The following is a 12,045-nucleotide window of genomic DNA, read 5'->3' on the forward strand; positions in this document are numbered from 1 at the left end:
TCTTTATATGTAATATGAAAGAAATTTAACCGCACAATTTTTGCCCACATTGTTTGAAATATATTGGCCTATCAGACCTTGTAAGAAGATTGTGAAATCAAATATTCCACTTAAGAATGGCCTTATTTAAAAAATATCAATTGACCAAATGCAAACTTGTGTGATGCTGTTTATAAAGAAAACCTTTTTGTTACTAAAATTTAGTAACTAAAAATATATTGATAATGGTAAATTTGAGTAAAATATGATGTAAAAATAGAACATACATAATCCTGGCATTGAAAAATCACATGTAGATATGCTACACTTTTAAGTCCTCTTAAGAGAAAATGTATATTATTCAATATTTACAAAAAGTCAACAGAATGATTAAAATGGATCCCAAAATATGTCAAAATACGGAAAATTGAACCGGTGGTTTCAGATATTTTGGCAATTAAAAAAAAATTCAATGGCAAAAAACTTAAAGATTCAGTAGATGACGTCACAATATTTGACCTTTGACCTTCATTGTACATAAAGAATGGAGACTCCTTATTAATATTTCCAAATATCAGCCCTCTTTGATTTATGGATCAAAAGTTACTTTGCATTTAATGACAGACTGTTATATCACATTTAGAAAGCATAAACACATTCTAAAATGTAGGCTCCCAAATGACCAATATTTAGGATGTCACTAATTTTTCAACAAAATAAGTCGAAAACACGTCACAGCTTATTAATTTTCTTACAAAGATCATTGATTATTGACAATATAGTGATATTAATCTTTTTTCTTATGTACTTTTCAAGAAATAATGAGTTAAAATAGATTTCATGGGTGTTTTGTGCTACCTTAAAATTATTAGGGGAATTAATAATTACTGATTAGCATATATATTATGATTTGCTATTGTTTTGAATTGAAAATATTTTGAAATTCGTCCTTGAAATACTAAAATCATTACATGAAAGGAGAAGTACACCAAAGATCTTAATATATAGAGGCTGAATATATTAAAGTTTTATATGTAGGGATAAAATAAATCTAGATTTTTTAAATTCTAAAACCTATTTTATTTTGATCTATTATTGAACTTCTGACATCTTTAAGAATATATATGTAGGACTCCAAAGTCCGATGGTGATGCCAAAGTCTGATGGTGTCGCCAAACCCCGATGGTCTGTGCCAAACCCTGATGGTTTGATGTCGGTACGGACGCCAAAGTCCGATGGTCACGCTAAAGTCCCATGGCTCGTTTCCTATGATACACGTGCGTTAAAGTGCCATGGTCTGACATGCCAAAGTCCGATGGTGCCGAGAAACAATTAACGTTTATGACGTCACAATATTCCGACGTCAATCCTCGACGCCATAGTCCGTAATTCAAAACCCATAATTTAGGATGAGTCATCGAATACAATTTGACTGATTTTACTTAATGTTTGAACTCACCTGAGTTATTAGGATTAGTCCTTGCACACCACTTGGCGGATAAGGTTTAGTGATGGGTTGCACCCACCCAAGACATTAAGGGTTAATCCTTGTACACTATTCGATTGAATAGTTTTTGTCTCGCACCCCAAAAGAGGTTTGACTGATTAGGGCAATTTCTCTCCCATCCAGGATATGTTACAGACTTTTTGACGGATTAGGGTTAGCCTTGGACACATCCAAGAGATTAGGGTGACAGCCTCGCACCCATCCAAAAGATTAGGGTTAGCCTCGCACCCATCAGAGAGTTAGGGTTAGCCTCGCACCCATCAGAGAGATTAGGGTTAGCCTCGCACCCATCTGAGAAATAAGGGTTAGCCTTGCAACCCCTTAAGAAATTATGGCCAGTGGTACAATATATTCTTTGCGTTTTTTAGTGAATTATATTACTTTGGGGTTTAAATACTTAAAATTCATTTATTTTAAACCGTTTTACCTTGGCGTGGCGCGGCATCGCAGTTTGGCGCAGAAGTACTATGACGTCATAAACAATACTATTTTTCCTGCGCCATCGGACTTTGGCGTGTGAACCATCGGGGTTTGGCGCAGACCATCGGACTTTGGCATGACCATCGGGCTTTGGAGTCCCATCGCACTTTGGAGTCCTACATATATATTAATTATATTGAATTATTTTTGTTGAAAAATCTGTGTATTCATTTGTGTTGTTGCGTAAGGGTGCTACGCCCCTGAAATATTGCATGTTTAACAAAACATTTGGCAATAATATGGTTTTTTTTAAAAGGGTTTGTATTTGTTCATCATAAGTAATGCAACAATATTCGAGAAAATAAATACCCTTTCTTTTCCATAAGCCATGCCAAAACTTCCTGAAAATGACTTAAGTATGCATTTCCATTGCTCTAGCTAGCTGAAAAATCTCAAAATAAAGGTGATGAAGTTGCAAATGCAAATATATGCACAACATCACGCCTCAACAGGCTCTTGTGTATCATAAGCATGAATGACAGTCCTTGGATCAGAAGTCCAAAGCTTACTACATTGCGCTAGGGTAGAGAAAATTTGACATCATCTGAAAATTTAAAAATGGTGAAGAATATTTCTTTCACTGAGATCTTGAGATTGATGAATCTATTGCATCGTCGAAATCAAGAAGCAATTGTTGTACATGGCAGTCTTGCACGTTGTAATTGAATGGCAGCCACGGGGGGGGGGGGGGGGGGGGGGGGGGGGGTTTAACAGCCATGTGTTACTTTATAAAGTTAAAAAATAATCATTTAACATTTTTACCAAATCTCTGATGTTTTTAAATCAAGTTTTACCTTACTGTATTCATTTTTGAAAATCATTAGATAAAATATTCAAATATTTGTAGATTACTGCTTGTTGCCTTTCTTTTCAGTTTCTGTATGAGAAGAATCTTAAGTAGCATTAAAACTCCAGAGCTTTATTCTATAGATACCCATGAGAAATTTGAAATGAATTCTCAGAGGCTGTCTCCGTTCTTCTCTGTACCAACCTATCAGAGATATGTGATACCAGAGCTGATTAAAATGTTTCACTGCCATGATTACCACATCAGAATGATATTGTTGAACTACTTATCTAAGTATGTGGACCTGTTTGAGAAGAAAAATTTAGAGGAAATCATTTTTCCCCAGGTTAGTAGTAATTTTAGCTCACCTGAGCCAAAGGCTAAAGTGAGCTTTTCTGATCGGAATTTGTCAGTTGCCTGTCGTTATTGTCATTGTTGTCATTAACTTTTCACATTCTCTTCTTCTCCAGAACCACTAGGCCAATTTCAACCAAACTTGGCACAGAGTATCCCTGGGTAAAGGGGATTCAAGTTTTTTTTTCAAATGAAGGGTCACACGCTCTTTCAAGGGAAGATAATTAAGAAATAGTGAAATTCGGGTGGGGTACGTTATTTAAAAATCCTCTTGTCAAGAACCACTAGGCCAGAAAAAAAATGAAAATTATGTGAAAACTTCCTGACATACTGTAGATTCAAATTTGTTCAAATCATGACCTCTGGGGGAAGGATGGGACCACTGTGGGCAATCACAATTTTACATAGGAATACTTAGAAAAAATCTTTACACAGCTATGTTAAGGCTTCCCGAAGCCTAGAATGCGCTCAAAACATAATATGTCATTGCGAGGTTGGTTTTGGTTTTAATTTATAAGTATTGAACTTTAGTACTTCCAATGTATATAGAGGGTTTCCTCGGCTATATATTAACATATTTGTTATGATATCACATGACTTTGTTGATCACTTGACGGTCATTTATAATTTTATTGAAGTGTTTCATATAAATCACTTCGGCGCAGCTGATTAACACAATAATTATTAACATTTTGTAATATAAATAAACTTATTGTATCCTTGTGTGTCCGAAATGTGCTTGGGAAAAGTCATAGTATTACTTAGATACAAAATATTTACTGAGAAATTCAACTTACCTACAAAGAGGGTATTTTCCACACAATATCGTAATCTGTATTAAAACAAAACCAACACACATTTTTCCCAAGCAAGATTCAGTTAGAGAACAACCTCCTCTTACAGATTTCCACAAAAATTCTCAGATTAATCCTCATTAATCACCTGCGCCAGACTCTTTTATACACACAAAATAATTTCTACCTCCAACCAAGGGTATAAAACAGAGTGCATTTCAAAAGTATATTTTTCATAAACATTTTGAACATGCTGAATTTCAATCAAGGGTAGGTAAGCGGTGTATTTTTAAAATATTCGGACATATAAGGCTTAAAAAAACCTTTAACGACCCGTGAATTTTGCAATAGCTATCTAGCATTTTACATGTAGTTTGAAATAAAGTGTAAAGTTCATGACACTCTCCCCGTCATAACACCTCAAGTTTGCAGTGACTTGACGTCATTTTCCATTATGACGTCATATTTTGGTAGTTCAGAGATGTCAACGCACAGAGTGCACTGTGATATTCTACGGGAAGCCTTAACCTACCTGCATAATACACTGTATTGCACTTGTCAATAACAGCAAGGTCATGATTAGTAATATTTAGTTGAAAGCATTCTAAATTTGTGTAGATTCAGGTTTGTCTAAATCATGACTCCCTGTGTTAGGGCGGTGCCAATTAATATGAGCAATCAATGTTTTTCATAAATAGGAAAAATCTTTAAAGAATGATGTGCCGTATGACCCCCAGTAAATTGACAAAAATTCAATGTCTAAATTTTACTCTAATTATACCCCCGCCTCCGAAGGAGAGGGGGGTATACTGTTTTACCCTTGTGTGTCTGATGTCAACTTCCTGTTTATCCGTACATCTGTCAGTACCAAATTTCTGTCACAGTTTTCTCAGCAACTACTCAGCACAGATGCTTGAAATTTTAGCACAATCTTTGTTTAGGCATGCCATGTGGTTGGATTCATTTTTTTTTTTAAATCAAATGTCAACTTCCTGTTTATCCATGCATCTGTCCTTCCCAAATTTGTCTGTCCGTAACAGTTGCAGTTTTCTCAGCAACTACTCACCACAGATGCTTGAAATTTTAGCACACTCTTTGTTAAGGCATGCCATTTGGTGGGATTTATTTTTGTTTGAATCCAATGTCAACTTCCTGTTTATCCGTGCATCTGTCTGTAAAAAATTTCTGTCACAGTTTTCTCAGCAACTACTCATCACAGATGATTGAAATTTTAGCACACTCTTTGTTTAGGCATGCCATATGGTGGGATTCATTTTTGATTAAATTTGATGTCAACTTCCTGTTTATTCGTATGTCTGTCCATACCAAATTTCTGTCACAGTTTTCTCAGCAACTACCCAGCGCAGATGCTTGAAATTTTAGCACAATCTTCGTTTCAGCATGTCATATGGTGGGATTCATTTTTTTCAAATCTGATGTCAACTTCCTGTTTATCCATGCATCTGTCCATACCAAATTTCTGTCACAGTTTTCTCAAAAACTGCTCAGTGCAGATGCTTGAAATTTTAGCACAATCTTTGTTAAGGCATGCCAAATGGTGGGATTCATTTTTGAGTGAATTTGATGCCAACATGAGAGTGTATTTTCACATCAGAGCGGGGAGGGGGGGGGGGGTTACTAGTGAGCATTGACTCACAGACTTCTTGTTTTTGAATGCACTTAATGACTGATATGTGTACCCTAATGGAATACTACTTTTACCAAAAATAGAAACGTAATTTGGAAGATATATATATCTCTATTTTGGGTAAGGGTACCATGTTTACATCCAATTCCCTTTGAATTTTGGCCCCACCCCACTCTTTGAAGTCCTTGAAATATACGAGTGCAAGGAGGTACATTTTTTAGCTGTTAGTGTACATTTTTAAGCGGTTAGAGTATTTGCTAATTGCTTTATGTCATGTAACCAAAGGTCTTGCGCAACCAGTGTCAACACCGAAAGCTTAGTCAAAGCGTTATCTATGATCTGTTTACCATCACAACCTCTACTGCCTTCTGACTCTGACATATCTCTGAGATACCTGAGATAATCACTCGGCTTGAATTTTGGGGGGTCACCTTTGGAGTATAAACTCGTCGGTAAATTCTGCAATCATGATTTTTAGTTTTTAGTTTTATTTTTGGGATTTGAACAATTTTATTTAATTATATAACACCCCTCAGGAACAATTTGTAATTAGTTGACCTAATTATGCCACGATGGACACTTGATGGACAGGTTCATTGCTGACTAAAGGGGTTGAAGTATAATCTCTAAACAGCCAAAGTTTTTTCCTTCTCTTATGAAAAGATTATAAAAGTTCAGCTCACATGGAACATTCTATACTTTTTTATTTTTATAACAAACAAACATAAACAATCACACACTTTTATTTTTGGAAAAAAAATATTTTATGGGAAACTGAAAATAGTAAAATTAATGAAAAAATAATATACAACAACAAAGCTTTATGATAAACTTGATGACTTCAACTTTTCAATCGTGAACTTCCCTTACTTGTGTAGCAATATACCCTTATCACCTGCATATGGGGTTTATGTCTCTCAGTTGATTTGATGTTTACGCAAGAGCATGCTGTACGTATGATTAATTTCTAAAACAAGGCAAACTATTGACAAACAAGTTGATGAAACAAGGATATCAACAGTCTGATTTGAAGTTATCATTTTGCAAGTTTTACAGTCGATACAATGACCTTGTCAGCACCTACATTGAGTCAAATGCTGACTGACATTTTTCGTACTAATTGTTGGGCCAATTTATTTAGACACTGAACTGTCAACGAATTTTTCCGTTTTTTTTTAATCCCCGATCATGACAAGGAACACATGGCGGGTGTGACCTGTCGGCAGGGGATGCTCACTCCTCCATGGCACCTGATCCCTCCTCTAAATTTTGAGGTCTGTGTTTGCTCTGCTCCAAATTTGTATCGTTTCATTGGACTTTCGAGATTGATTACTCTTTGTTATCTTCATATTTCATAGAAAACATACATAAACAATCACACACTTTTATTTTTGGAAAAAAATATTTTATGGGAAACTAAAAAAAATAGAATTAATGAAAAAATAATATAGAAAACATACAAAACTTTAATGGGCTTTGTGATCCTTTTCCAAAATTCATTGACCTTAAAATATGCAAAGATTCAGCTAAGACCTTAAAAAGATGAAGAAAGATCGAGGCATAAAAATTTTTGGCAATTAACAAAGATTTTTAATGTTTATTAATTATAATTTTGAAAACTTGTTAAATGTCTTATGAAAAATATGTTGTAAACATAATTTTAAATTTGTTCAAATTGTTAATTTTGACTTAAATTTATTTTGAGCCTTTGAGAAAAATGAAAAAGAAAAATACAGGTGTAGGCATATTGATAAGAAATTTGCATACTTGTTATCAATAAAAAAAAATATCAATGTAATTTGCTTAGCTAATATATTATTTTGAATATTCAAGTAAGTGACATTGTTTACTGCGAAGGACAAATAAACTGTTTATCAAACAATGAATTTAAGTGTACATTGTGAAGTAAAGTTGGACTAGACAACAACTTTACTTTTCACGTTTTCTTTGTATCAAGAGGATTGCATGAAAAGTATGTGCCAAATACTTGAGTACCTGTCCCTATATATATAAAGCGCAAGACCCTTGTTTTTTTTTGTGTTTTTTTTTTGTGTTTTTTGTTTTTAATGATTGTCATATATCATTGCAAGTTTTGTAAAATGTAAAACTGTCGAACTAAATTTCATACAGTATTTTGTAATAATTTTACAAATTGTCATTTAACCCTTTGTGTGCGGGGACACAATATATTGGGTCTGACGTCACAAACGCTTGCGTGCGGGAACCCAATATATTGGGTCTGAGTTTGCAAGTAGCGCTTCGTCATATAAAACGTCATATAAAACCATATAAATAAATAGTTAATTGTTAAAAATGTATTATAATGTATTATAGAACTACAATACAATAAAAATAGGTAATAAAGATATGGAAATATGCGAATTGTTCGTGAAATATTGATTTAAAGTGAAGTTGTTGGCTTCTGTTACGATGAAAGTCAGTCCGATATTTTTGGAAACAGGGGAAAAACGCGCCTGTAATACATATCAACTGACTTGCTTTCATACGTAGAAAATGGAGGGAAAAAATCCAAAAGATAGTAAAATACCAATAATTCTAATAGATTTTTGTTAAGGGACAAAAAATTATTTAGAAATTATCGATATTCTAGCAGAAATATCTGCCCAACTTGACTTGACCTTAACCTTCCAAAGTTCTTCCTGTTAAAACGAAAGTAGATTGCACATGCTACTAAGAGCACTTAAAATGCTCTACGGTGTTTTATATTTTGGACATACGGTGGTTATTAAATGTTTATCTAATAAGTAGATATTTTGTAAGTAGACATACCTTACCCTGTCTACATTTAAACACGAATGCACGAGATTTAAACTAGCAAGCCACAGACGTTTTTCCCCGTGGCTGTGCATGTTGTTTACGATAAATCGGGATTTGTTTTGAAATCAAATAGTTTGCAAAAAATATCTTTCATTACCTTGAAAATTACTAAAAATTCTTTTTTTTCTGTCAGCAAAACAAAAAAAAAAATGAATAAATAAAATAATAATAATGAATAATAGATAAATAAATAAATATTAAAAAAATAATTCTATCATCTTGTCATCCATTTCAAAATAGTTTTCACCTGATGAAAGTGATAAATGTGGAAGTCTTAGTCAATGCTTAGCCATAAACATACCTTCCTATGATACTAGTAACTACATGACTGCAGTAATAAGTAAAGAAAACAGTATTTCCAGAAACATTTTTTTTTGTGATCAAGCAATATTAAAACTATAAACTACCAGGTACTCATTGACAAAAGGAATTTTGTGAAACAGTCATGAAGTCATCTGTGGCCCTTTCCTCCTAAAATTTATGGTTTAAAGCTGCTTGGCATTGCTTCTTAAATTTGCTTACTCATGAACATTGACCCCCACAAATTAAAATGACTTTACAGTATTTGATAACAAGTCAAATTTCTTGCACAAAATTTAAAGAAAGCTTGATGTTTTCCAGTATGTGTCTTCACATGTAAGCTAGTTCTTTACACTAGAACTGAAATCTAATAAAAAAAAAAATCACAAGTAATGAGAAAAAATATAAATGAATCAGAAATGATGCAGTGATGCCTTTGATCATTTACATAAAAGGATTAAAATTGTGATGAAAAGAATGCTGGACAAATAACACTGGACAAATATCACTGTCTTGAACTTTTAAGTGTCTATTTTCCTCAAAGTGATTGTCATAGGGGCAGACTGTGGTCTTTGATTGTTTTATTTCAGTAAACAAACAAAAGATAGGTTTTCACTAGGGATGTCAATTTTGTCAATAATTCATATTCGAATATTCAATGAAAGTATTCGAATATATTCGAATATTCGATAAAATAAATAAAATCTGTTTTATTTTAAATATGTATCGTCCTACTCTCATGAAAGGTTTAGCGTAGGTTTACTTATATTGGAAGTAAAATTGTATGAAGACTTTTTTGTAGGTGTACAATAAGAAATTCCATTTGATATTTGTCAATGTTTGAAATAAATAATTGATTTAAATGTAGAAAAATATAACTTTAACAAACGAAACGTGTATTTATAGTAGCTCCAACTGAGGAATAGTTGTAACGGTATACTGTTCAGATTTCAATACGTGTAATAAATTACAATTATCTGGCTAATAAGAGATATGATTGTAATCTTTGATACAATGTAAACAAATATTTCCATAGACAATTTTCCTGGGTAATTAACTAATTTCCCGATATTGAATATAAAATTCAGGATTATATACAACCAGAGATAATCAAGTAATTTACACATTTATTCTGAAATTAAGCTCTTTACAATATTAATTATTACAGATTAATTCTATCGGACATTTACATTCAATGATCAATTAATTTTATTTTGATAAGTATACTCTTCACGCCTTTTAGACATTCTTTGATTTCATTTGTTGTCCTCGATTCTAGATCCAATCGTATCTAACTAATAAAAACTATGAAAGTACGTTTTGTACATGTTTTATACATAAAGCATTATTGTACAATTCTTTAACACCTTACTCAAAACAAAATACATGTTATTTAGTAGATTTAAAAGCTAAGAAAGTAGTGAAAGAAATCAGGCGATCAAAATTGATCGCTAGTAAATTAAACAGAGATAATTCCAGCACTGTTTTAATCAAAACTTATTAATCACAGTACTTCTTTTTATGAAATCTGAAAAACACCGAATATTCGAATCTTTAATTCATATTCGAATATCAACTCATCGAATAAATATTCGAATGTTCGAATATTCGTTGCCATCCCTAGTTTTCACTGATGAGGCTTAAGAAATACTGTCTTTTCTTTGCCAACACATAATACCATAATTAATCTTTATCTTAAACCGTGTAAAACTTTAGTAAAATTTGCTCATATTTTGAATACCCAGTACCCATGATTTTGAAGGTGAAACAGTTTACATCTAATTCCAGGGATTTAAAAACTAAGAACATGCTCATGCTCATCTAAACTTCAATGTGTATATGTCTTTGGAAAAAAAACAAACTCAATTGACAAAACATGTTAGATATTCTTGAAATGGTATTATCTTTCCTTCTCTTTTACATAAGGAGGACTAACAGTAAATAGAATCATAACTTAGAATAGTCACTAAATATATTTCAAACCCAAGACTGTTAAAGGGATCTTTGGTGTCTTGGGAGTTGGAATACTTCAAAACATTTACATAGTATGGTAGTTGCATGGACCATAATTTATAATACCAAGTGAACAAAAAGGTATCATTAGTTATTCTTAATCAGGGGCGTAGCTAGAACATTGATGAAGTATAGGCACAAATTACCTTGTGTATGGCGAGGGGTCTGGGGGCTGCTTAAGGCCCCCAGCGGGTCCAGGGCAGCGCCCTGGTAGGGGGTTCAGGAGGGCAAAGCCCCCCGACGGAAAATGGATTTCACGATTTTGAGACCCCTGGGTGACAAATTCAGAAAATACAAATTTCTGGGTCTCTTTAGAATGAAGTGCAGTCCAACCTTTTAACTAGAAATCTTTTTGTTAAGAGTTCTCAGCGTCATCAAATTTAGAACATGAAGAAGAAAGTTATTAAAAAGTATTCAAAAATAATAAGACACAAAGCAATGTTTTACAATAAATATTCAGCAAATATTTTTTTTCAGAAAAAAAGCTAGTCTACCCACAAAGAAGTGGTAAATTCTGGTGGACAGCCATAAAAAAGTTAATTGCTGATAATTCAAATTAATTAATTATTTATTAAATGAAAATTAATACCACACATAACATCTCTTATGAGCGTCAGGGGAGTTTTATATCTATATTTAATTACATGTACTAGCATATAGAAATTTTCAAGACATTTTATAAGAAGTCCTACAGTAAAACAGTCGGTTAACTATTGCAGGTTATTATTACTTTGCATAGATCCGACGGTGGTTATTTATACGTTCATGATCTCTCTAGCAATGGCAAAATTATATTTATAGTCATTTATTTTCTTTTTTATCTGCAGCTACTCTAAATTCATAAATCTAAAGATTTTGAATTATCTAAGTTTTTTTTTATGCCCCCGTATCGAAGATTCGGGGGTATATAGTTTTTGCCCTGTCCATCCATCTGTCTGTTGGTCTGTTTGTCTGTTTGTATGCAAAAACTTTAACCTTGCTCATAACTTTTGATTAGTTGGAGCTATGGCTTTCATATTTCACATGTTTATTCCTTGTGACAAGACCTTTCTCTGGGTATCACCATATTTGACCTTTTGACCTTGACCTTGGAGTTTGACCCAGTTTTGCAAAATTTTACCAAACTTTAATCTTGGCCATAACTTTTGAACAATTGGTGCTAGGGCTTTCATACTTCACACGTGTAATCCTTGTGACAAGACCTTCCTTAGAATACCAACAACTTTGACCTTTTGACCTTGACCTAGGAGTTTGACCTACTTTTGAAAAACTGTAACCTTGGACATAGCTTTTGTATGATTGGTGCTAAGGCTTTCATACTTCACATGTGTCTTCGGGTACTGAT

General features: G+C 33.2%; 1 protein-coding gene across 2 annotated transcripts in view; it reads left to right on the plus strand.

Moving 5' to 3' along the window:
* Positions 1 to 12,045, plus strand: part of LOC133192068 (protein-associating with the carboxyl-terminal domain of ezrin-like) — a 474,471-nt gene that overhangs the window by 278,600 nt on the left and 183,826 nt on the right. For both annotated transcript variants that reach the window (XM_061327911.1, XM_061327912.1), the window contains one exon: positions 2,897 to 3,099. In XM_061327911.1, the coding sequence (XP_061183895.1) occupies positions 2,897 to 3,099 (203 nt within the window). The remainder of the gene's footprint in view (positions 1 to 2,896; positions 3,100 to 12,045) is intronic.

Source organism: Saccostrea echinata, unplaced genomic scaffold (genome assembly GCF_033153115.1).
Source record: "Saccostrea echinata isolate AGI-Se365-2 ecotype Australia unplaced genomic scaffold, CSIRO_AGI_Sech_v1 ptg000025l, whole genome shotgun sequence".
Lineage (NCBI taxonomy): Eukaryota > Metazoa > Mollusca > Bivalvia > Ostreida > Ostreidae > Saccostrea > Saccostrea echinata.